Genomic DNA, 25,451 nt, shown 5'->3' with positions numbered 1-25,451 from the left:
ACAGCTCGCAACCCGCCCTGCCCCTCCGCCTGACCCCGCCCCCCGCATGGCCCCGCCCCCAGGCGGAGCCGGAGCCGGAGCCGGGAGCGGTAGCCGGAGAGCAGGCAGCAGGACGCGGCACGGGAGGCAGCTGTGATCGGGCGGGAGCTCCAGAGGTACTGGTGGGAGCGGGGTTTGGGGAGCCCTGCGGTCGGGCCAGACAGGAACAAGGTGGCCTGGCCGCGGGCACTGGTGGTGGTGTCGGGGTGGAGACGGGGCTCCTCACCGCGTTCTCTGCCTGCACTCTCCCAACCTCCTCCCGCTCCAGCTCAGTCCCGAGTCAGCTCGTCCAGCCCTCTGCCTCCGTCCGACGGCTCCCACTCCCTCCTCTGCATGACGGCTTAACCCGGCTGGTGAGCCGGTGAGTGGATTCAGTGGCGCCTGACTCCTCTCTGGCGCTGGCAACTGCCCCTCCTGCTGAGGGGTACTCCCCCTCTTCTGGGTCTCCCCTTCTCCCTGGGCGGCCTCCTCCCCAGCCTTTGCACACCGCCCCCCGTCCTGAGCCTGGACTGGGAGGAAACATCTGTCGGGCCCCCTGGCAGCAGAGATGGGGTCATGACCTCCAGATGTGCTGGGAAGCTTCCAGGGCCGCCTCCTGGGGCAGCCAGGCCTTCCGGATCTGTGGGGGCGGGGCTGCCCCTTCCCCCGAAGTGACACAAACTGCGAGGAATGTCCCGGCCTCAATGGACCCTGTGTAAAGCTGTGGGATGGGGGGCAGAATCCAAGAACACCCCCAAGGCAGGGCCAGAGCCCGGCACTGGGCCAAGGCAAGAGTTGGTCCCTGGGCTGGGCTGCACACGCTTACAGAGCTCCCTCACACGTGTAGAGAGCTCAGCCCACATGGAGCAGGGACCTGCACAGACCCCCCCCCTTCATGCCTTCTCCTACCCACCCCCATGCCTAGCCCAGACCAAGCCTGCGCGGGCCCAGAGCTTGGCACCCGGAGCCTGCATCTGTCATGCACTTAGCCGGCTAGCTCTGATGGCTTCTTCCTCCTCACAGTCTCCTGCAGTCTTGGGAGGAGACAGGGATAGTTAGCCCCCCTTTAGAGATGAGAAAACAGGGGCTCACGGTCCACGTCAGAGCCTGTCCCAAGAAACCAAGGTTGGAGGCACCCTGAGTTTTGCCAGCCTCCCCTTGTTTGGTCCTGGAGACCAGCTGAAAGTCCTCAGGCCCCTGCCCCCGCTGCCCATTCCATAAAGGTTTCACTTGGGGGTGGCCCCCGCCGTGTTCTCACACCACCTTTCACACCTGCCCCTGGCCTCACCTCATTTCCGCGCCCAGCAGGTCTCTGGGGCCTTGGGTGTCTCAGTCTTACATCCTGTGAGACCGAGAGCCTTGCTTGGCCCAACCCCCACCTGCCCCACACCTACGCAGACAGGTTCCTTTTTTTTCATTTTTGGGGTTTGTTTTGTTTTGTTTTGTTTGTTTTTCAATACTGGGGATTGAACCCAAGTGCTCTACCACTGAGCCACATGCCCAGCCCTCTATGCACAGGGACAGGAGTGTGCTGGTGCAGTTAAGGCCCTGGAGATTGACAGTCCTTTTCTCACATGGAATTGCTTTAGGCAAGAGCATCTGCTTTCTGAACCTGACTGACCTTCTGTTACATGAGGTTCAGACTTCACTGTCCGCATCACTGAGACCATGTAGGCAGAGGTCCCCATGGATTCCAGTTCTAGCAAAGGGGCCTAGACAGCAAGCCCTTTCTTGCTCCCAGGTGTGGGCACAGTAACCTGCAAGAGGCTGGGCCTGGGGTCTGTCCTTCAAGCTAGGGTGACTTGGGTTTCACGACTGACTTGAGTGACCCCAACACCTTCCTAATGATGTGGGCCAGGAAGGGGGCTGGGCCCAAAGTTGGGGCCACTTCCTGTGTTGAAGGAAGTCCTCTTGCCCTTCCTGTGGCCCTGGGGCCATCCCCAGGAACCCCTGCATCCCTGAAGTATTGAGATTGTAGGAGCCAGGGCTCTGAGAGCAGGCCTCTGGGTGCTCAGGTCTTCAGGGACCCTGGAGGAAGTGGGAGGTGCAGGAGGAAGGTCTCTGGGGACAGGACGTCCTCCCTTTGTCAAGTAGGCAGGACCCAGACACCAGTGGCCCCATGGGTTTCCCGTCCCAGCCAAAACCAAGTTGTCTGTCCAGTTGGGCCAAGCCTTGGTGGGGACCTTCACTCTGGGCCCAGGCCAAAGCAAAGGTGTGTGGGTGGGAACTGGCAGCCCCAGGGCTGCCCAGGACTTAGGACCCTCAGGGCCAAGGCACCACAGCCCGGCCCGCACTAAGCCGGGGAAGGGGCTGGAAACCTCAGCCCTAGGCAGACAAGGAAGTGGCCAGGAAAGCGGAAGCAGCTTTGATGGTCTCGGAGGGGGCCGGAAGCCAACCGGGGTGGTGGAAGACCAAGCTGGGGGCCTGGGTTCCTGTTTTCTCCCCAGGCCCCTCTGATCAGCCCTCTCCTCCTTCAGGGCAGAAACGGCTGCCAGGCTGGGCACCAAACACCCCTATCCGCCAATGCGATCCAGTCCCCAGAGGGTCAGGCCCACAGAGCATGCCCATGTGGGCTGGCGGTGTGGGGAGCCCTCGGCGGGGCATGGCCCCAGCACCCACCGATGACCTCTTCGCCCGTAAGCTGCGCCAGCCAGCCCGGCCCCCACTGACACCACACACCTTCGAGCCAAGGCCAGCTCGGGGCCCTCTGCTGCGCAGCGGCAGTGATGCAGGCGAGGCCCGGCCCCCCACGCCAGCCAGCCCGCGGGCCCGAGCCCACAGTCATGAGGAAGCCAGCCGTCCTGCTGCAGCCCCCACCCGGCTCTTCACTGACCCACTGGCCCTGCTGGGGCTGCCGGCAGAGGAGCCAGAGCCCACCTTCCCACCAGTGCTGGAGCCCCGGTGGTTTGCTCACTATGACGTCCAGAGCATGCTCTTTGATTGGGCTCCATGGCCACGGGGAACAGGGAGCCACATGGAATCCAGCTCTGGGACCCCGGCCCCAGCCGAGGACCAGGCTGCCAGCTCGGACCTGCTGCTTGGGGCACCTGGCTTTGTGAGTGAGCTTGGGGGTGAGGGCGAGCTAGGCCTGGGTGGGCTGGTGTCCCCACCTGTGCCACCTGCTCTGCCCAACGCGTCCGTGTCCATCCTGGAGGAGCCACAAAACCGGACTGCAGCCTACAGCCTGGAGCACGCAGACCTGGGTGCTGGCTACTACCGCAAGTACTTCTATGGCAAAGGTGAGTGTAGATGGGCTGGGGGAGAGGGAGGAGGGGGTTGGGACAGAGGTCCCTGTCACCTGCACTGAATACAGTAGGGATCAGGGGCTGTTTTTCTTTTCTTTTTCCCCCCCATAAAGTCCCTGGCTCTAGGAAGGAACAGGGGCCGAGCCAGGGCTCTGCTGGGCTCACCTTAAGGCTAAGCCCTGGCCCTTCATCCCTAGCCAAGGCACACCCCTCTGCCTCCATCTGGTTCATCCTCATAACCCTCCAGGCTGGGGAGAGATTTCCTGTCCACATTTCATGAGGGCCTGAAAGGCCTGCACTCAGAAACCTTGTTCTCACCCTTGTTAGGAAAACAGGTTCCCTAGGAATGAAGAATATGGGGGTGGGGTGGGGCCAGGGCAGCATCTGAGCCTGGGTGCTGTCAGGCATTGGCCTCCTGGGTCTGGGGCAGGTTGTGATGTGGGCGGGGCTGCAGAAGGAGTAGGACTTAGCCCAGGAACTACACTTGGTGAGATGGGCGCATGATGGGTGTGGTGGATCCCGGTGGGTGTGACAGCCTGGGGTGCCCAACCGATCACCCACAGCCCGCCTCTCCCCAGAACACCAGAACTTCTTCGGGATGGACGAGGCTCTGGGCCCAGTAGCAGTGAGCCTGCGGCGGGAGGAGAAAGAAGGCAGTGGAGGTAGCACCCAACACAGTTACCGCATCATCGTAAGGACTACACAGGTGGGCCAGGATCACGGGATCAGGGCCAGGGTTCCCTCATCCTTACCCCGTATGATTCCTAAGTGCCCCTACACCACTACAGCTCCGGACCCTCCGCGGCACCATCTCAGAGGATGCACTGCCACCAGGCCCCCCACGAGGCCTGTCCCCAAGGAAACTTCTGGAGCATGTGGCACCACGATTGAGCCCGACATGCCTGCGTCTGGGCTCAGCTTCCCCCAAGGTGCCTCGCACCCTTCTTACGCTGGACGAACAAGTGGTGAGTGGACAGGACGGGAGGCCCTGACTCATCTAGACCCTGTCTGAACTCAGCCTGCCCATTCCCCTAGCCCTGACCCTGATCCCAGGCTGGACAGGGACCCCAGGAAAGCCAGTTCACCTCCAGTGTCAGGGGTTATCTGGAGCCTTACTTCTCAAAGATCTGTAGACCAACAGCCTCCGAAGCCTCTAGGGTCTCTTCAGTAATGCAGATTCTGGGGTTGCAGCCCAGGTCCAGGGTACCAGTCTGCATTTTAAAAGAGCTCCACCATGACGGTGAGGCAGTGTACTTTTAAGACCCAGACTCCCTGGTGTGACTGACCCTGGGGCTTCTGCTGTCCCATCCTCATTCCTGGCCAATTTGCCTTGCAACACCTGCTTAGTCTCCTTTCAATATGGTTTGCTGCTTCTTCCTGAAGTTTCCTGTTATGCTTTGGGACAGTCAGGCCAGCTGGAAGCTCTTTGCTGTCCTGTGCTGAAAGCCGCCCCCTGGCCTGACTGTCCTCTGTGTCCTTCATCTATCATTCAACAAATGTCTCATGTACTCTTGGTGTCAGGCCGAAGGCTGGATGCTGAGGACGGGTCCAGGCCAGGTTCTTTCCTTGAGTAGTTCACAGTGGGTGTGGGAGAGAGACCCACGGAGAATTGTTGAAATATAGGCACAGGACATCAGCAAGGGACTGTGGCGGGCTGGTGCTGACGCCCTTCCTTGGCCGGGTTTCCCACCATGGAGGCAGTGCAGCAGCTGCAGCCAAGACGCACGGGCGTTTTCTGCAGGCAGGGTTGAGCACGGCGTCTGGGCTGGAGAAAGAAATTGTGTGATGGTTGAGACTGAGTGTCACATGCAGCTTGGTGTGGGTGGAGGAGGGCTCCAGGGGTTGTGGAAAAGGCTTGCTTTTGGTTCTGTGGCAGGTTTTAGGGCAGATCTGAGAGGCACGGCGACCCTCTGGCTACAGGAGACTAAGCTGGGGCAGAGGCAGAGAGACCAGGCTGAGGCCTTTACAATTATCCAGGCTGTACTTGGTGGTGATGATAGAGGAGGTGACAAGAAGGTGACAGTCCTGGGGTAGAGTCAGTAGCCCTTGTGACTGACTGAAAAGGGGAAGACTGAGATTCCTCAGCTTCTTGGCTCCTGAGAATAGTGTTTTTATGGAGCCAGACCCTGGAAGAGGGACAAGGGACCAGAGAGTTGCAGCGAGGAGGTGAGGTGCCAAAGTGCTGGCAGAGCACCTGGCAGCTGGGGAAAGAGGCCTGGAGTTTGGGAGATGGGTCTGGGCTGGAGTCAGAGAAGCGGTGTCCTCCCCTGGAGGTGGCCACCACAGCCACCGAGGGGAGAAACGTAGGTAGAGAAGAGGCCCCGGCAAAGTGAGGCTTCGGTTGTCAGAGCCAGGTGCGGCCCAGCGGTGCCAGGACACGGCTGCATCCGTGGGCTGCGGCTGCATCCGTGAGCTGTAGGAGAAGTCGAGGTCCGTGTGTGTGTGTGTGTGTGTGTGTGTGTGTGTGTGTGTGTGGTGCTGGGGCTTGAACCCAGGGCTCACTCATGCCCGGCTCTAGCTCTGAGCTCAGAAGGAATGCAAGAGCTGGGAGAGACCCCAGGGTCACTTTAATGGGATCAGAGAGCCCTGAGCTATGTGTGGTTATCCACAGGAGGAAAAGGACTGGGAATAGAGATGGCTTTCAGGGCTGGGGTGGGGGCACCCCAATTCAAGGAAGAGGAGGATGGTCCAGCCTCGAGTCAAGGAGGATGGCAACGTGAATGTTTCTGGGGAATGAATGCCTTGTGTGAATCAGCTGCTCTCCTGTCCTGGGAGAGCTCAACGCCTTCCTCCCTGCCTGCCCTCCTGAGTAGACTGTTCTCGCTTGTTAGTGAGGATGCAGAAGTGGCTCAAAAAGGGCTGGGACTCAAGGCCAAGCCCCTGGGCCAGGGTCTCAACCGTTGCATTTAATGTGGTGGGGGTGGGAGTGATGGGATACTGAGGCCTGTGCCTTCTGCCACCCTCTTCTCCCCAGCTAAGCTTCCAGCGCAAGGTGGGCATCCTGTACTGCCGGGCCGGCCAGGGTTCCGAGGAGGAGATGTACAACAACCAGGAAGCGGGGGCGGCCTTCACACAGTTCCTCACCTTGCTGGGTGATGTGGTGCGGCTCAAAGGCTTTGAGTGTTACCGGGCTCAGCTGGACACCAAAAGTGAGGCCCTGGGGACCGGAGGGGTAGGGCAGAACCTGTGCTGAGGGACAGGCTTCCTTGGTGTCCCTTGTCACTCCTTGTCAAGAGTCTGGGGCTGAGGACATGTCCGACTGCAAAGCCAGGCTGTGGCCTGGAAGGAGGGCTCAGCTTTCTTCCAAGGCCCTGGGACCCTATTGCCTGAGCTGGGGCCCAGTGGTTTGGGGGTAACACCCCTCCAACACATTCCAGAAGCCAGCCTCCAGGGGAGCACCCTCCCTCCCTGGATGGTCGGGCCCCAAGGCCCTCTGGGAGTTGTTTTTACAGAGCGTCTGCCTACCTTCCACACCGCCAGCATGCCCCACCTGCTCAGGCTGTCAGTTCCCTCCTAAGACACCCACCCCACCTCTGTCTCTCTCTGAGATCCGTTCTCACTTCTGTCTTGGTTCTATCTCGACACCCCTGTCCTGACCCCCTCCACCCTGGGGTGAGGCTGCAGCCTGTTGGGGAGGAGGGGAGTAGCTAAGCTGAAGCCCTCAGACCCTGTGACTTAGGCTTTGGCTGGTGGCATGAAGGGGTTGTCTACCTGTTGTCGGAGCATGGAGGCTCCTAAGTGTGAATGGGGATGGCAGGTTCAAGCCATCTGGACTCCCTCTGTTCCCCCTCCATGTCCCCAACTTCCTGGCTACAGCGGATTCCACGGGTACACATTCCCTCTACACCACGTACCAGGACCATGAGATCATGTTCCACGTGTCCACAATGCTGCCTTACACCCCAAATAACCAGCAGCAGGTGTGAAGGGGCTGGCATGGGTGGGGAATGGCCAGGGGTTTCTGGGAGGGTGCTGTGTGGGTGGCAGTACTTGACCTTGACCTGAGCACTCCTGACTCCTGCAACCCTCCCCTCTGGTAGCACCTTCCCAAAGACAGACAAACACCTTAGGCCTTCATCAGGGATAGGTGGGGAAGCCAGTCAGTCCCAGGCTTTGCCCTCCCTGAATGAGGGGTTTGAGGGTACACAGCCCCTCTCACCCCCGCCCCCGCCATCTAACCCCCAGCTCCTGAGGAAGCGTCACATCGGCAATGACATTGTGACCATCGTGTTCCAGGAGCCGGGCAGCAAGCCCTTCTGCCCTACCACCATCCGTTCGCACTTCCAGCACGTGTTCTTAGTGGTGCGGGCACATGCTCCCTGCACGCAGCACACATCCTACAGGTGGGCACCCGGGTTGTCCCAGGCTTCCCATGGGCACTGGGTCCAGGACGCCCCCTGCTGTCCTTCACTGCAGCTTCCCTCTGTGCAGGGTGGCTGTGAGCCGCACCCAGGACACTCCAGCCTTTGGACCAGCTCTGCCCCCGGGGGGAGGCCCCTTTGCAGCCAACGCTGACTTTCGGGCCTTCCTGCTCGCCAAGGCTCTCAATGGTGAGCAGGCAGCGGCACATGCACGCCAATTCCACGCCATGGCCACACGCACGCGCCAGCAGTACTTACAGGACCTGGCTACCAACGAGGTGACCACTACGTCGCTAGACTCAGCTTCGCGCTTTGGCCTGCCCTCCCTGGGTGGCAGGCGCCGAGCGACACCTCGGGGACCAGGCACTGAGCTGCAGGCGGCGGGTGCACTGATGTGGGGCGTGCGCGCAGCTCCAGGGGCACGGGTTGCTGCTGGAGCCCAAGCAGGAGGCCCTGACAGTGCCGAGGTGCCCTGCCTGCTGGGCATTTCAGCGGAGGCACTGGTGCTGGTGACGCCACGGAATGGCCGCGTAGTCTTCAACTGCGCCTGCCGCGATGTGCTGGCCTGGACCTTCTCTGAGCAGCAGCTCGACTTGTACCACGGCCGCGGGGAGGCGATCACGTTGCGGTTCGAAGGGGCCCCAGGTCAGGCGGTGGGCGAGGTCGTGGCGCGCCTGCAGGTAAGCCTGAGGGAAACAGCCAGGGAGTAAGCATGGGGTTCAGGGGCGCTGGCCATCAGGGTACCCTCGCGCGCCGGGTCGAAACCTGTTTTGGCGCCCCCGCCACCTGTGAAAGGGAAAGTCGGGGAGTGAGGCAAAACCAGCCTGGGAACTTAGTGAACTCTAAGCTCCAGCAGGACACCTCTGGTGTCTGAGCCTCGGGTAGTCACCTGGCCGTTGGGTCGCTAATACTTTCCAGGGAGGGCGGTGAAAGTCTTAGGTGGCCCAGGGCGGGGCGGGGGCTGGCGCGGGCCCGCCCCCTGGCAGCCCCGCCCCCTGGCAGCCCCGCCCACTCCCCGCCCCACCTGCAGCTGGTGAGCCGCGGCTGCGAGACCCGCGAGCTGGCGCTGCCCCGCGACGGCCAAGGCCGCCTGGGCTTCGAGGTGGACCCTGAGGGTTTCATCACGCACGTGGAGCGCTTCACGTTTGCCGAGACCACCGGGCTACGGCCCGGGGCGCGCCTGCTGCGAGTGTGCAGCCAGACACTGCCCAGCCTTGGCCCCGAGGCTGCTGCCCAGCTGCTGCGCTCTGCACCCAAGGTCTGCGTCACCGTCCTACCCGCGGACGAGAGCGGCAGGCCCCGCAGGTCAGGGCGCTGGGGATACCGGGAGGTGGGAGGACTGGGCAGTCTGTGCCTCCCGTGTGGCCACCAGCGTTCTCAGGATTCGCATGTGTATGCGTTTCATTCTTGAGAGCCCTGTGTGTCCTCGCCTCCCTGAACTGCATTTTACTCAGAGTGGAACCAATTAAGCACTGTTGCTTTCACTCGTCAAACGATTAGATGGGGGCTGGGGATATAGCTCAGTTGGTAGAGTTCTTGCCTCGCAAGCACAAGGCTCTGGGTTCAAAACCCCAGCACTGCAAAAAAAAAAAAAAGAAAAAGAAAAAAAGATTGGATGGCCGCTGCTACACCCCCTCCCACTATTGTTCACTTCCTCTGCTAAGCCAAGCATAGGCCACCTTGCCCTGTAAAGGGCCAGACAGTAAATATTTTAGGCTTTTTGGGATGTCCTGTCTCCACCACATCTACTCAATGAATAAGTGCAGCTGAGTTTCACAAAAATTATTTATGGACACTGAAGTATTTGGATTTTATTTAGATGCTGCTTGCCTTATGAAGGGGTTACTGCCAATTAACCAACCTATCCCAAGGTCCAAACATTGCAAGTCAAACTGTGCTAAGTTTGGACTAACTTCTACTTGTTATGAAATAGTCTATTGATTTCTTTCAATTATTTAAACATTTAAATCATTCTTAGCTCACATGAGTTGCTAAAAAGGCATACATTCTAGAAAAGAAAAAGGCACTGTCCAGATCTGGTTCCTGGCAGTGAATTTGGGATACTTAGCGATTTGCATGGTTGTTTAAACTCTCATAGCATGATACAAGCTTAGTACTACTATCCCATTTCATAGATGGATAAGTGGACATTTGGAGTGATTTGCCCAAGATACACAGGGCAGCCCTGGGATTTGAGCCTAGCTCTGGAAGAATGGGCATCAACCAGGCACACATTTTCCATTCTTGGGGAGTTTGGGTAGCTCTCCCCTGGTAGTGTGCCTCTGGCAGCAGCTGGGGGTGGTGCTGGTGATGCAGGACACTGGGGCATTGGGGAGCCCTTCCTGATGCCACCCCTTCCCATCTCCCTCAGGAGCTTTTCGGAGCTGTACACGCTGTCTCTGCAGGAACCAGGCCGGCGGGGGACTGCAGAACCTGTGCAGGATGAGATCCCCAAGGTGGTCCTCCTGCCCACCACAAAGCAGCTGCTGCGCCTGTGCCTGCAGGATGGCAGTGGCCCTCCAGGGGCAGGGGATCTGGCAGAGGAGAGGACTGAGTTCCTGCACAGCCAGAACCCAGCATCGCCCCGCAGGTGCACCTTCTTGGCCAGCTTGGTGGGGCCTGGGCAGGCAAGGCTCTGGGAAACCAGCTTCCAGGTCTGAGCCACCCCTGCTCTTCCCAGCTCCCTGTCAGATGAGGCCCCAGTCTTGCCCAACACCACCCCAGACCTCCTACTGGCCACCACTGCCAAGCCGTCAATGCATGGTGCTGGCAGAGAGACACCCCCCTCCAAGGTGAGCAGAAACAAGGCCCTGGACCCAGTGGCACAGAGGTGGCAGTTGGTATCACTGCATCAATATCCACTTCTGTCCCCAGGACCGGCCATGCAGCCCCAGTGGCCATGAGGACAAAGCAGACTCAGCCCCAGAACTGAGGGCCTCCTTCTTGCCACGAACCTTGTCTCTGAGGAACTCCATCAGCAAGAGTGAGTCTGGAGCAATGGGCAGGGAGTCAGAGGGTGGTTGTGGGCCTCCCTCTGCTGAGCCCCTTCCTTGTGCCCACAGTCATGTCAGAGGCCGGCAGTGAGACCCTGGAGGATGAGTGGCAGTCCATCTCGGAGATTGCTTCCACTTGCAACACCATTCTGGAGTCGCTGTCCCGGGAGGGTGAGGCCACCGGGGTGCTGGGAGGAAGAGCCAGGATGGGATTCTTTCTCCCTTTCAGACCTGCCCACATGGCCCCTCTGTCCCATAGGACAGCCCATCCCAGAGAGCGGAGACCCCAAGGGAACTCCAAAGTCTGATGCTGAGTAAGGCCCCCCCCCACATAGCCCCCTCTATATGCCCATGTGCCACCCTTTGCGTGTGTTCACTGGAGCTCATTGTCCACCTAAGTCTCAGAAGACAGGGGTTGGGTCCCACACACTTGAGGGGCTTCTGGGTGCCAGCCTGTGGTGCTGCCCCTGAAATGGTCCTACTGAGTTCTCTGACCTCATGTCCTCAGGCCAGAACCTGGGAGCCTGTCAGAGAAAGTCTCTCACCTGGAGTCCATGCTCAGGAAGCTGCAGGAGGACCTTCAGAAGGTGACATGGCCTGGGGTTGGCAGAGAGTCATGGGGCTGCCACAGCAAGGGGTGGCTGTTCTGACTGCCACTCCTGCCCGCCCAACACACACAGGAGAAGGCAGACAGGGCAGCCCTAGAGGAGGAGGTGCGGAGCCTGCGGCACAACAACCAGCGGCTGCTGGCTGAGTCGGAGAGCGCTGCCACCCGCCTGCTCCTGGCTTCCAAGCAATTGAGCTCGCCCACTACCGACCTGGCCTGAGCTCATCCTCAGCCCCAGCCTGACTGGACCTGCTTCGAACTGCCTGGGCCCTTCAGGGCACCTGGGTCACACCAGCCCTGGGCCCTACTCAGGATCTCTCCCTGCGCCATGGCGCGTCTTAGCACTGCCCCAACTCCCCAGCCCATTTGGTGGCAAAGGTGCCCCTACACGTCCCTGTTTGTAAATATTTTGTGGAGATAAGGGGATGTAAGGGAGTAAAGAAGCCACAGTATCAGTGTCTGTACACGTGTTCAAGATGTGTTTGGGGGGTGGCCCTGAGGCCACAAGAAGCACCCAGGACCAATTAGAAGGACAGGCCCTGGGAATACTGGCCTAGGGTTGGGCTAGCACTGAGGGGGTCTCTGAGGTTAGGCCACCCCTTGGCTTCTCCCCCTTGGCTTTTCCCAACATTTGGTTCTGTGGGAAATTGGTGGCCAATTTCCATACTCCACACCTACACTGCTTAGGTCTCCTGGTTCTGGAACCAAACCCAGAGGACTGAAATAAGGGACAGAAACAGAGTAGATCTTCAAGGCAGGGGAGAACGGAGTTCAGGGATCAAGGAGAAGTTTACTGTGCCTCATGAGGCTACCTCTCAGGGAAGGCCACACTCTGGTACTCTTTGACCACCTGACCACGTCTTGCAAGGCCCAGTTCCAGGGGTGGCACCTTCTCCATTCCATAGGCCCTCAACCCTCTTCTCTGCTTACTGGTCCATGATCCCCTACCAGGCTGAGTGGCATCATCAGGCTCACACTTGGACTTTGTGTAAACCCTGTGTTTTCCAAGTTTCCAGTCTGAGACCCAGAAAGGGCACTGAATTATTCAACATCACCTGCTTCCTGGCTCTTCCCTAGGCTGGTGAAGCTTACTCTGCTGAAACCTAGGCCACAAGTCTCTGTTAACTTAGGCTCTGGTGGGTGAGCAGGGCTTTAAGTAACAGGGACCATGAGGGAGGCTTCATGGAGGAGATGCCACAAAGACTGAGTTTTAAAGGTTGAGTTGGGGTTGGCCAGGCATCCATGTCAAGGGTACCCAGTAGGACCTGGTCTTGGCATGCACAGGAATCCCAGATTCAAGTGGCTGGAGCTGGATCAGGAAGGGTCCTGAGGGGTGCACAAGCCATCTTGGAATAGTGGTTCCTAATGCCACGGCCCAGCTTTTCTTGGTTGGGGACTCTAGTTAGCAGTTCTCAAGTGGCAATGTGGAAGGCAAGCTCTGGTTACTTTGGAGGTGTGTCTGCAGAAAACTGGGACCGGGTCATGTGGTTGATAGATGTTTCAAGGGAGGGTGACATGAGATTTGGCTGCAGGGAAGAAGATGTGGCTGGCAGCAGTCCTGGAGGGAGGGAGAGGTGACAAACTAGGTGATTGCGGTGATGACGGGGAGAAGTGAGCGGATTGGCCAGGACGTCATGAGGACTGGCTGCAAAGGCAGAAGATGTGACATCCACAGTGGCCGGAGCCCCTAGAAGGTGGCAGGGTAATAGCTGGGACAAGGAGGAAGGAGGGGCAGTTGGGGTTGGCTAGCTGAGGTCACTTGGGACAGGGCGAGTTTGAGAGGCTTAAGAGACGGTGTCGTGGCGCTGTCCAGTGGGCTGGCCCGCAGAGGAGACAAGTTTGGGCTGGAAACAAGGATCTGAGACTGATGAGCCACGAGCACGATAAGGTCACCCAGGGAGTGTGGGAAGGTCCATGAAAGGTTTCCGGGAGTCAGTGAAGGTCACCGCAGGACACTGGGAAAGCCAAGAAGAGCGAGGCGCTGCCCGGATTGGAGGACCTGGGCTCGCTGCTTTCCCTCGACCTTGGGCTGGGACCCTGAGCGCAACGCCGCGGTCGGCTTCCAAGCCGCCTCTGCTCCACGGGTCCCGCCTCCGCCCCGCCCCTATCGCCGCGGCTCCAGTCAGCCCAGCCTCCCCGGCGCTCTTGTTCCGGCAGGTCGGCAAGTTCACCCTGGTCCTGACCCTAGGGCCGGGCCGCCGTCAGCTCGGGCTCCACCCTCGCAGCGGGAAATCGGTTCGGCCTGCCTTGGCTTCTGGCCCCGCCCCCGGACACGCCCCCGAGCGCGAGGCCCGAGCGCAAGTTTGACACTCCGCAGACATCTTCCGGTCCCCAGCACTGCGCCGCCGCTGGCGTCTTTTCTCGAAGGCACGATCCATTGGCATTGGCGTCGGCACTCGGGGCCTCTTCCCAGGGGACTCGTTAACTGTCTCAGCGCAGTTTCAATAATGTTAACCCGCGTGCCCCTGGGAGCACCCTTCCGCAACCGTGCGAAGACCAGAACAGAGACACCATCACCGCCCAGATTTTTTTCCCCAAGGGCTTTACCTGGCCCAACGCTAAATGCTATCTACGCATGCGCATCGGGACCGCTGGCCCATCGGCTAACGCTGGTCGCTGCTGCGCCTGCGCCGGGTCAAACCGGAAGCAGTCCAAATCTATTCCAGGGGCTATGCAGTGGCCTTTGTTTATGCCTCTGAGGCTGTGGCTCTCCTCCCGGAACCGGGTATCAAAGCACTGTTGCAGCAGGCATAGGCCTTTACTTGGCATCGCTCTTTCCCCAGCAGAGGCACTCCCTTGGTCACCCAGGCCTGAACTTAGTGCAGCGTTCTTGATCCTTTACTGCCGACCCCTAACATGGTCTCTGGTCCTACTGGACTGCAAACATTGGCTGCAGATTATATCCTCTTCTGATCTAAGACCTACATGGAATTAGTGGAGCCTCTGAATATTCTGAAACTTCCATTCCCACAGCCGAGGGGCCCAAATAGGCTCTCTGCACTGGGAACCCTGCCTTCACTGCCTGTTTCCATCTGCTGGATGGTAACTGGGGGTTTCCAAAGGCATCCTAAGACCACACCCTCCCAAATGACACTGTGCATATTCACTCAACTCTGTTACCAATGTCCAGCCTGACATGACCAGCAAGACGTGTTCAGTGTTTGCTGAAAGAAGGCAAATCTCTGGCCAGCTTGGCAACAAATTTATTAGAGTAGAAAGAGCAAGAGTCCAATTGCTTTAATTCTTCAGTAGAAACTGCCTCTCAACTGGAGAGCTTCCAGCCTGCCCTCCCCCACTCTCCAAACAATCTGCCCACTATTAAGGCACTTGAGAAAAGGGGGGAGCAGGGAAGTCTCAGACCAAACTCCCTCAGGATCCTGGAGCGGGTGGCTACTATGCCACTGGTTCCCTTCTGCCACTGCTGAGCAAGGAAAGAGCTGGCAGAGACCTCTGCAGGGCAGGAAGGCCATCCCTCAAGTGCTGGTGATAGGCAGCGCCACAGAGGGGGTTGGTAATGGAAGAGTATTTTGGATCTAGGTGTAAATTAATCCTTACTGTGAGGAAGACACTTGATAATAAGGCTTTTGGCCTCAAAGGCCGTAGCTCCAGCCTGCTTCTCTCTCTAGGAGAGTGCTAGAAGTTGGAGCATGGGGATAGGGTCCTCCCAGAGTTCCCTACAAAGGGAGGTGACCATTAGGATGGGGAAGACTTAAAGTCTTCCCAGTTCCCCCATTTCCAGAGAAGTTAATGCTTCTGCTTAAGCACCTCCAAAAAGAGATAGATAGATATTGCCAATGAAAGAATAAAATGTGCCCCCAAAAAGGCATCACCCAAAGATGTTGGGGGCAGCTGGAGTACACCCCCCAGAATCCATAAGTGCTTTGGGAGGGCTTCAATCCCTTGCAACCTGGTGCTCTGGGAAGGGCTGACATCACCCGCTTAGGAGCTGATCTGACTCAAAAGGGCTGAGAAGTCCATGTCCACAATGGAGGAGAAGTCTTCATCCCCTGCAAGGCCGTTGGGGAGCCCCGAGGTTCCCAGGGAGGTGGGCGCTGGGTCAGGGGGCCTCTGGGAACCTGTCACCAGGCGAGTGATGGCCTCAGGGTACTCCATTAGCATAGGCTCAGCTGTGGGGTGGGGCATGGACACACCCTGGTTCAGCAGCTGCTGAAACTCTGAGTTGTCCACGGATGCCAGGTCTGTGAACACGGCTGGGTCTGTGCTGTTGCCAAGCAGGGCCCCCAGGTCCTCATCAGCATCGAACTGCAGGTGCAGCAGGGCCTCCGACAGCGTGCCTTCCCCAGCCTGGGTGGTCTTTGGGGCAGGTGGGGCCACAGCCTGGGGAGGGCCTGGGGCTAGGACTGGGCCAGGGGCTGGGGTCTGGGCCTGAGCCAGAGGTGGTGGCATGGCTGGGGCTGGGACCAAGGCCTGTGCCAAGACTGGGGCAGGGGTTGGTGCCAAGGCAGAGGCCTGGCTTGAGATCTGCCCAGAAGGTAATACCATGGGGGAGAACTCGTCGAAATTGATGGTGCTGAGGGATGGTGTAAAGGTATAGGGCTGGGGGGCTGCAGGAGAGACAGAAAGGCCGAGGTCACAGAAAGCCCTAGAGAGAGCCACCCCATTCTCTGTGCCTGAGCCCCTCTTGACAGTGCTTAGGACCAGTCCCTCCCTTTTTATTTTGTATTTTGAGATAGACAGGATCTCATTAAGTTGAGTAAGCTGGCCTTAAGCTTGGGATCCTCCTGAGTAGCTGAGATGACAGGTGTTAGACTATAGTCAGCTCCTAGCTTCCTCCTCATTCCCAATGTGACTTGGTCAACAGGATCCAGTTCTAGCCAAACTGCCTCTGTGGAGCCCTCCATGATTCCTAGAGCCCACAAAGAGATCTCACCTCTGACCTTTTTTTTTTTTTTTTTTAAATATATAAATTTTTTAGTTGAGGTGGACACAATAGCTTTATTGTATTTTTATGCGGTGCTGAGGCTCAAACCCAGGGCCTCACACTTGCTAGGTGAGCATTCTACCACTGAGCCCCAGCCCCAGCCCCATCACCCTGACATTTTAAAGCTCTCACTGTATAGCCAAAAATCAACTGAGGGGAGTACTCAGGGAGTAGTGGCCTGAAGTGGGTACTTATCACTTTTGTTGTTGTTGTTTTGCTTTTTGGTACCAAGTACTTAACTTAGGGGCACTCAACCCCTGAGCCACATCCACAGCCCTTTTTGTACTTTATTTAGAGCCAGGGCCTCACTGAGTTGCTTAGCGCCTCGCTGTTGCTGAGGCTGGCTTTGAACTCGCCATCCTCCTGCCTCAGCCTCCCGAGCCGCTGGGATTACAGGTGGGCACCACTCTCAGCCAGCTTATCACTTTTTAAAGCCAACACTAGCATCTCTTACTACTTTAGAGGCGCTTTTTGTTTTATTTTTGTTTTTCCTTCCCTGATTCAATTGAGAGTTTGGGCAGAGATCATCCATTTTTATTATTCTTTTAGTACTGGAGATTGAACGCAGGGGCATTTAACTACCAAGCCACATTCCCAGCCCTTTGAGACAGGGCCTCACTAAATTTCTGTGGCTGGCCTTGAACTTGTGATCCTCCCGCCTCAGCCTCCTGAGTCGCTGGGATTACAGGTGTGCGCCACCATGCCCAGCTTGAGATCATCTACTTGTCATGACTGTTCCCAAGGCATCTAACACAGACCTCCCTGTACTTCAGTGTCTCCAGGAAGCTGCTGCTTCCTGAAACCCTCTTCCAAAGCCTTTAGTTTAGCAGTCTGTAATGGGTGGGATAGGAATCCATGCCTCCACTGCTCCCTTGATGACCCTGACAGAGGTCACCAAGCCACATCCCTGAGAAGCACAGGCCTCACAGAGAGCAGGTACCAGACACCTGCTGGTGACGCTGCCTATGTTCATCTCCCTTCTAGAAGGGGTCCCAAATGTGGCCTGAACAGAGTTGAAACCATCGTTCCAAGGGCACTACAGGAAATCCTTACCTGGTTTAGAGATGGAAGTTGAACTGCGGGAAGGCACAGCAATGCGCCGGGGTGGAGGCCGGGGATCAGTGGGTCCTGCAGGGCAGGACTGGGTCAGTTCAGTCCCTGGGATGTCCCCTCCCAGTTCCTGGGGCCTCCTGCCCTGCCCACTCCCCTTCTCACCACTGAAAGGGCTCTTCTTCATGATGCTCTTGAACGTCTCGTATGTCCTTTTGCGCTTCTCCTCAATGCGATGACGATCGTCTAGAAAGCAATGGCAGAGTGGGCCTTGCTCTCCTCAGCTGGCCTCGTGTCCCCAAGGCCCCTCCAGAGAAAGGGGAAGGGCCAGGCTTTCCTGAGACTCATCTCCCCACCCCCACACAGCAGTTCCAAGACTCTCCAAGCTTTTGAGAAGGCTCTGTTGGCCGAGTCTGTCCCGCAAAGGTCCCTGGATGCTGCCACGTGAAGGGGCCCTGCTCCAGGGAGAGCAGCGCTCAGGGGACCAAGCTCCAGGTCACCCCTCACCTGCACTGCTCACCTCCAGCCTGCAGCCTGGTCTGGAGAGGAGCACTCTGCTCAGGCCTACTTAAGACTCCCAGACTCCTCTTTCCTCTACTGGTTTGGCACATTAGCCTGGAGCTTTCAGAACTACCTTCCTCCTCTGAAGCTTCATCGACCCAGAGCCAGCCTCATGACTTCACCTCAAAAGCTTGGTTCTTTCTCCTCCTGGGTCCCTGACCATCCTTCTGCCCTGTCACTAAAGCTAGAAACCCTGGAGTTATCCCTAACATCATCTTTTTTTCCCTCCCACTCACTAACTTGACATGTATTTACCAAGCACCTACTTGCCAGCCTCCCTCCAAGCCACTGGACATGTGCCTATGAGTAACATGCAAGGGTCCTGCTCCTAAAAAGGTGATATCTTGGTGATAAGGGACACGGACACAACCACACGAAATCTCAAAATGTGCCAGGAGCTCTGAGGAAGCTCATGTATGAGAACAAGGTGATGGAACAGCACCGGAATCCAGGTGAGAGTCTGATTAGAGGTCAGGAAAGGACTGGTGTGAGCCAGCCACAACAGACACTTGGGGCCAAGCATTCCAAGCAAGGCTACGGCTAGGACACAAGTCCCGAGGCAGACTGAGTCCAGCGTGCGCCACACACCAAGAGGCCTCGAGGCTGAAGGGTAGCCAAGGTGGACAACAGGAGGTGTGATCTGCTTGCTCTGCCATCTTTTCTGCAAGATCCACGCCCCACATCTCCTCTTCCTCCACTACAGCAACATCTTCCAAAAAGGCCCCCCTAACTTGGTCCCTCCCTCTCTGATCCTCTGACTGCAGCAGAGTGAGCCTCCAGTTCTGCTCAGGCCAAGTCTCTCCTGGGGACGCGTTGGTGGCTCCCCACTGCTTCCAGGATGCAACCCTGCATTTGGCCTGGGGACTGACAAGCACTGCGTCTGGGTTTGTCCACGGTCTGGTCAGCTCCCACCACAAAAATCCCCGACTGGTGATGCCCTTGCCAACATTCCTGCCTTCCAGTGGTAGGCCACAGGCCTCAAGAATGTGCTTCTGGATCTTTCTCCAAGGTAAATGCCACCACCTCCAAGCACCTGTCTCCAGTTCCCTCCTGCGCTCCCAGGGCACACTGCCCCCACCTCAGTTTCACGCATTTCTGTGATGTAAGGATGTGTTTGTGTGTCCATCTTCCTCGTGTGATTAAGCTTATGAAGGGCAGAGAACCCATCTTGTTCATAACTCCAGACACGGGTCCTACTACCAAGTGGGTACTCAAAGCCTGACCAAAATGTGGCTGAGTGGTATGGTAGGGACAAGGGACACGTGCATACAACAGGACCATAGGGCCAGGTGACCTGGGGTCAGATGCTGACTCTGCCACTCACCAGCTATCTCTGCCCTCAAAAGACTAGTGAGAGATTAAAATCAGGTAATACGGAAATGCTTGGAATAGGGGCAGACTAGTAGTATGAGCTTAGAAGTCTTGGGTATCATTTGTAAATGAGGCAAGAGAAGGATTCCGACTAGTCACATATCTCTCAACAATGGGACCTATTCTGAGAAGTGCACCGTTCGGCGATTTCGGATTTTGTCATTAGGTGATTTCGTCATTGGGTATACTTACAAAAGCTAAGATGCTACATCACTAGACAATACAACCTCATGGAACCCCCATCATATGTCAGTCTGTCCTTGACCAAAATGCTGCACAGCAATGACTACACTGTACAAATCCCAAGTTCCAGCACCAAACATCCAGCTCTGGCTTTTCTTTTTAGAGCCCAGCAGCCCTGCTGCCACCCTCCCTGGCTGCGTACCTGTGTCTGGCAGGTACTGGAATTCCATGGGCTCACTGAGCTCCCGGTCAGAAGGCCGCCGCAGCTGCATGGAAACACGCACAGGAGCCTGCAGGCTGGGGTCCGCATAGGGAGGGGTCCGGAACACAATGGCCACTTGCCTGTGCACGTCAGCTTGAGAAAAGGAGCCTCTGGCCTCCCAGCCTGGTCCCGTGAAATACACCTCAATGTCCTCTGCGGGAGATGGGTGGCAGTGTGTGTCAGTGTCTAACCCCTCAAGCCTCCCGACCCATCTCAGGCCTGAGTGTTAAAGCCAAGTGCTTCGTACCCCATCTCAGCCTTGCCCCTCACCTCTCACTCCAAACGGTCCAACCCTACCCCTGGCATGTACCTTTCTGCACCTTGTCACATAGCAGGAAGATCTCGTCCCCACCGAGGCAGCTCCCGGAGTTTCGGTTCACTCGGCAGATTTTGAGCTCAGCAGTGTTGGGGGCGCCTGAGGGCGTGATAATAAGGAAGGAAGCCCTGAACCACCAGAGGTCCCCAGGGTGGCCTGCAGGAGATGCAACATCCCTGCCCTGCCCTGCCCTGCCCTATCTGCCCACTGTCAAGATAACCCAGTTTGAAAATCACACCTCTGCAGCCAAACAGACCATTCCTGTTGGCTCCTCACACCCACCAAGGTGGCAGCTCTTCAGCGGCTGTGTGCTCAACACTGTTCTGGGCGAGGAGAATCCACAATGCACGGCACCTATCACCTCGGCCCCCACAGAGCTGCGGCCCAGTGGGAACCAATTTGATCACACCTGGCAATGAGCCCTTCCCTCCTGACCCCCAGTTTATTCTGGTTCCCCATTCTTGGGGCGCCAGAGCCCTTTCATTTTCATTTATCCTGCTGCTTAAAGACTGCAATTGATCAACATCAGCCCAATTCACCTGTAAGCTTCCGGTGAGCTGCCTCATTAAATTATCACTGTCCCGCATTGTCTTGTTCCTCCTAGTTGAGGTTCTGGAATCATTAGCTCAGGTCTGGGCACACTAACCCTCCCATCATGTAAAATGGAAAATGCCCACTTCCCATCAGACTCGCTACCAGCCTGGAAGCCACCCCTGGAGGGCAGGTCAGGTGGGCACTGAGGAGATGATTAGGACACCAGATGACTCAATGAAGCTAGAGACCCTCTCGCTGGCCACACCCACCACAGCCCTCTTCCTCTTACCCAGGCCCACCCTTCTCCCCCTTCTGTGGCTCCCTAGCCACTCACGGTTGTCAAAGATCGGATGAGAGAGGACAGGCGGTAGGCAGAGAGGCCTCCCTGATGGGTCTCGCACTGTCACCTGGAAGCAGAGCCGTACAGCATTCAGGTCATAGTCCCCACGCTGCTCTTCTATGGGAACTGCCAGAAAAACAGATAGGAAAGTTAGGAAGGAGGATGGGGAGGGGCACAAGGGGCGGGATGAGGGAGTGCAGGCAGCTCTGTACTGGGGGTGCCATTTGAAGGTATGAAGAAAGAAGCCAACATCCTAGACCCATCACTGACTCCACAGTGACTAGTTGTCACTAGATGCCCACTCTCTGGGCCTCAGTTTCCAAGTGGTAAATGGGAGTGTGTAATGAGTGGGCAGCAAGATTCCTTCTGCACTATGAGTCTTGGTCAATGAGGGAGAAGCAGGGCAGGGGCCTAGGCAGGGTGAGAGGGTGTGGTCTTCGCCCCCTTGCCCCTCACCTTGGAAGGGGTTGTTGTTGGTCTGAATGCGCTGGCTGATCGCCTGCTCCAGGTCCCGCTTCTTCACACACTGGATCCCCAGGTTCTGGAAGCTAAGGTGCCCCCCCAAGGCATCAGTCCTGGGTTTCCACCCTCCTCCCTTGTCCAGTCTACCCCTTTTTCCCTCCTAAGCCCAAGTCCCCAGATCACTGCTGTGCTTCGCCCCCTCCAATGGCTTCCTACTGTGCTGCAGTGAAGACCACGCGTACCTCAGCGGAGGAGCCCCCTTGGGTAGGAAGCCCTCAGCAGTAGGAGCTTATTTTCCATCCTCCCCACATACTAAATTCATTCCCCCTCAAGGTCATTGCACTTGTTTGTTCTGCCTGGAATGTTTTTTCGTGCTTCTCTGCTTTCTCATTATTTAAGTTTTAGGAAAGAGAGGCTTTCCCTGACCTCTCAGTCCAAAGTAATGAATCCAGCTTCCCTGCCTCCCCCGCCCATGCTTACTCTCCCAACCTATTACCCTACTTTATTTTCACCACTGAAATTATTACTCTCTAACAGTATCTTGCTTTTGTTTATTTTTTGGTACTGGGAATTGAACCCAGGGGGACTTTACCACTGAGCTACATCCCGGGCCCTTTTTTATTTTTTTTCAGACAGGATCTCGATTTGTTGCCTAGGGCCTCACTAAGTTGTTAAGGCTGCCTCAAACTTGCAATCCTCCTGCCTCAGCCTCCTGGGTCACTGGAATTATAGGCATGCAATACCGCACCAGCCTTCTATAGTATCTTGTCTGTTTATTTATTTGTATTATTAGTTGTGGCCTGACTCTGTCAATTGGTATGTAAGCTCCAGGGAAGTCTGCTAGTTTAATGTTTTCTTTCTCATAAGAGAGATATGACACCAAAGGACTTGCCCCTCCAGCCACAGGTATCAGGGCCTGCAGGATGGTCAGGGACTCACCCTCTCCCATGGAGCTCCCACTTGATAGCGTGAACACATTAACAAATATATATCAAATATATATATATTTCTTTTGGGGGGTACTAGGGATTGAACCCAGGGGAACTTAACCACCAAGCCACATCCCCAGCCTTTTTTTTTTTCGTTTTTCTTTTTTTTTTGTCATATTTTATTTAGAGATAGGGTCTCAGGATCTTGTTGAGTTGCTTATTTTAGCACCTTGTTAAATTGCTGAGGCTGGCTTTGAACTTGCAATCCTCTTGCCTCAGCCTCCCAAGCTGCTGGGATTACAGGTGGGCCATGCCAGCTCAACAGATAATTTCAAAACAAAGGGAGTCTGCTTGCAGAGCTCAGAACACAGCAAGGAGTGAGGAATTCTGTCCAGAAAGGAGTAACACTGTAACAGCTACTTGTCCTCTATCTCACCAGCTCCGTCCTGGCCTTTGGGGAACTCACCTGTGGATGCAGCGGTCTGGGCAGAGCTCAGCCTCATAGAAGCCATCCCTGCAGTCCTTTCCCACAAGCTCATGGGGATGAGGCCGGTGAGGGGGGTCCTTGGTGACCAGGGAGATGCGAACTGTCCCTGGTCCTGTGTAACCATTGATCTGTCCAAAGTACAGAGCATACTCTAGTGGCCCAGTAATTCCAAACCTGGTGCCCAGACCCGGTGGCAAGTCTGCTGGGGGCTTCCCAGGCCTTTCCACCACAACTGTGCCCCCACCCTACCCTGGGCTAGTGCTGACCTTAATGGTGGGGTGGGTCTTAGTGGTATCCGTGCTTCTCTCTCCTGGAATACTGCCCGCCGATCGGCCCTCACACTTGTAGCGGAAGCGCATGCCCCGCTGCTTGGGCTGCTCGATGATCTCCACATAAGGGCCAGAAGCCTGGGCCGGCTCTGCAGGAGACACAGCCAGTAGGTCTGGTGCTGCCCCCACGGCCCCAAATGTTGGGCAGACCCTCCCCAACCGCTGAAGAAGGATGGCCCACTTACCTGAGGGGAAGATGAGGGGGAACAGGTCTGAAAAGGGGGAGAAACAAGGATCAGTACAAGCCCACTGCCCATCCTCACCATGGAGCCAGGCTCCCTCCCAGGGAAACTGAGTCAGGACCTGCTCCTACCACCTGCGGTGAAACTAAGGGGTCGGGGCAAAAGAAGCAGCACTACCTGCCTCCTGAGGGAAAACGGTGTGCAAGCCTTCCTTTGCAAGGGGAAACTGAGTCAGGACACTTCCCACCCTCTCTCCTAAGGAAACGAAGACACATTCTCCCCTAATAACGAAGTCAGAGCTGCTCCCAACGACCCGGGGGGCATTGAGTCACCCCGCACCCACGGCCTGGGAAGAGACCGAGTCAAGGCCCTCACCCCCCGCGGGAAACTGAGTCAGACCCCTTGTCGTCCGCCCCGCCCCGCGCCACCATCCGGCCGGCCGCTCCCTGCGCAGCGCCCGGTGGCGCAGGAAGGGGCGGAAGCCCGCGCAGGGCTCGGGTCCCGGCTCCGGAGACCAGGCGCAGCCACCCCGAGGGGTCAGAGGGCGTCCTCACCGTCCATGGCCGGGGTCCGGGGGCGGGGCCGGGGTCGCAGCTGAGCCCGCGGCGCGCTCTACAGCGGAGCCATTCGCCAGAGGCGGAAATGCGCCGCGCGCGCCCGCAGCCGCGTCACTGCCCGGAATCCGGCCGCGCCTGCGCGCTGAGCCGCCACCGGCGCGCGCGGGGGCCGAGAGCAAGTGCACCCCGCGCGGAGGACGGAGAGGCCGCGCGCGCCGCCGCGGGGACCGGGAACAAGTGCACGCCGCGTGGGGGACGAAGGAGCTACTCTCCCGGATGCCGCCAGGCTGGAGGCCGCTCCTGGGCTGGCACGGAGGGAGGCTTAGCTCGTTCCTAGGGCTCGGCCCCGCCTGAAGGGCGGACCCGCCGATTACTCACTTTGTTTTTAGGGGATTTCGGGCCCCCCTCCACCCCCGTCGATCCGAGGAGTTTGGTGATGTCACCCGGGCCCAGTCTGGAGCACAGCCAGGGCTGCTTGCTGCGGCCGCCCTCCCTGCGCGGGGAAAGGCCCTGGCCTGCAGCGCCGGAACGATCAGGAGGCTCAACTCCAATCCACATGGTTTTCCTAACCGTCCCGTGCGGTCTGGTTGCTGCTGACTTTGAAGCACTTTTAATTCCCTATTCACTCCGTCGAGGTGCCGCTGGGGAGTGTGCATGGATGGTGGGGCTTCGCATGCACTGGGCGATGGAGGTCCTGGGGCAAGTCCGCAGCCGCAGACAAGAAGACCGGGAACTTGTCACCTACCCCGCTAAAGCGCCCGTTTAAGATGCCCCCAAACTGCAAGCCCTTGAGGGGCAATGGGCCCCCAAGAGTAAATCCCAGAGCCTAGTGCCTGTGTCTGAGAAGGTCCCAGGGCCGCTGGGTTCTCTTGAACCCGCAGGGTCACGTCCCGTGCGCACCTCCCCAAATACTCCCGTTAGGGCCCAGGCTCGGAAGTCAGAAGTATTTCCAGTAGTTAACTGTCTTGCAACTCCAGGGCGAGGGTATTGCCGTCAAGGCCAAGACCCAAGGCATATGTACGGGTTGAGGATGGAGAGTTGGGCTGGAGCATTCGGATCCCAGGGTTCCTCATCCCAAGATGAAGATGCTCCACAGCAGGCATGGAGTCTTCTCCAGATGGAGAAAGACTTAATTTTTCTGAATTCATTCTAAATTAGGAAGCCATGTGGGAATTGGAAAAGATTGGAAATTCTGACTTGCTTTCCCAGGCGCTGAAAAAACAGGAAGAGAAAAGTGAAAATAGAGTTTCCACCCCTCCCACTCATTTCAGTTTCCCACATGGCTGGCCCTGATTAGAAAAGTCAGTTCAGTATTTTGAAGAGGCGACCTCAAAGGTCCACAGAATGGGTAATCTCTGGTTAACAACACACACGCTCATCACTGATTCTTGTATGATCCTCTTTTTTAAAAAATTCACATATATTTATGACTTTTCCATTAATACCATGAGCCAGACACAGTGGCACATTCATGGAGGATTGCAAATTCGAGGTCAGCCTCAGCAACTTAGCAAGTCCCTAAATAAGTCTTAAAAAAAATTAAAAGGGCTGTGGATGGAGTTCAGTTGTAAAGAGCCCCTTTTAATCCCTAGCACCAAAAAAAATTTATACCATGAATACCAGTGTACTCATTGCAAAATTCAAGGGGGTAGGTAGAACACCACTGTGATTTACATCTATGCCACTTGTTTATTCCCTCCTTATCCCATGTCCAGGCTCTAC

The 25,451-nt window shown here is 57.1% G+C and overlaps 2 protein-coding genes across 3 annotated transcripts; one reads left to right on the top strand and one right to left on the bottom strand.

Moving 5' to 3' along the window:
- The first annotated feature begins 42 nt into the window (after positions 1 to 42).
- On the top strand, positions 43 to 11,688 carry SIPA1 (signal-induced proliferation-associated 1). Of its 2 annotated transcripts, XM_079103352.1 has the most exons (17): positions 43 to 155; positions 308 to 400; positions 2,496 to 3,257; positions 3,842 to 3,969; positions 4,052 to 4,228; positions 6,238 to 6,412; positions 7,080 to 7,183; positions 7,449 to 7,606; positions 7,695 to 8,304; positions 8,655 to 8,929; positions 9,996 to 10,214; positions 10,305 to 10,416; positions 10,499 to 10,607; positions 10,687 to 10,788; positions 10,847 to 10,931; positions 11,126 to 11,204; positions 11,298 to 11,688. In XM_079103352.1, the coding sequence occupies exons 3-17, from the start codon at positions 2,579 to 2,581 to the stop codon at positions 11,442 to 11,444; spliced, it is 3,159 nt and encodes a 1,052-aa protein (XP_078959478.1). In that variant the 5' UTR covers positions 43 to 155; positions 308 to 400; positions 2,496 to 2,578; the 3' UTR covers positions 11,445 to 11,688. The 2 variants fall into 2 exon arrangements, with proteins under 2 accessions (XP_078959478.1, XP_078959477.1); XM_079103351.1 differs by lacking the exons at positions 43 to 155; positions 308 to 400 and having other exon boundaries at positions 2,557 to 3,257; positions 10,877 to 10,931.
- Positions 11,689 to 14,407: 2,719 nt separating this feature from the next.
- RELA (RELA proto-oncogene, NF-kB subunit) lies at positions 14,408 to 24,083 on the bottom strand. The gene is made up of 11 exons (XM_079103365.1): positions 23,727 to 24,083; positions 23,176 to 23,202; positions 22,928 to 23,079; positions 22,641 to 22,789; positions 21,240 to 21,331; positions 20,778 to 20,909; positions 19,904 to 20,008; positions 19,534 to 19,746; positions 17,382 to 17,462; positions 17,220 to 17,294; positions 14,408 to 15,789 (listed from the first exon to the last, which is right to left on the bottom strand). The coding sequence occupies exons 1-11, from the start codon at positions 23,731 to 23,733 to the stop codon at positions 15,164 to 15,166; spliced, it is 1,659 nt and encodes a 552-aa protein (XP_078959491.1). The 5' UTR covers positions 23,734 to 24,083; the 3' UTR covers positions 14,408 to 15,163.
- Between the last annotated feature and the right edge of the window lie 1,368 nt (positions 24,084 to 25,451).

This window comes from Sciurus vulgaris, assembly GCF_902686455.1.
Source record: "Sciurus vulgaris genome assembly, chromosome: 11".
NCBI lineage: Eukaryota > Metazoa > Chordata > Mammalia > Rodentia > Sciuridae > Sciurus > Sciurus vulgaris.
This window is presented reverse-complemented; position numbering and strand designations above follow the sequence as displayed.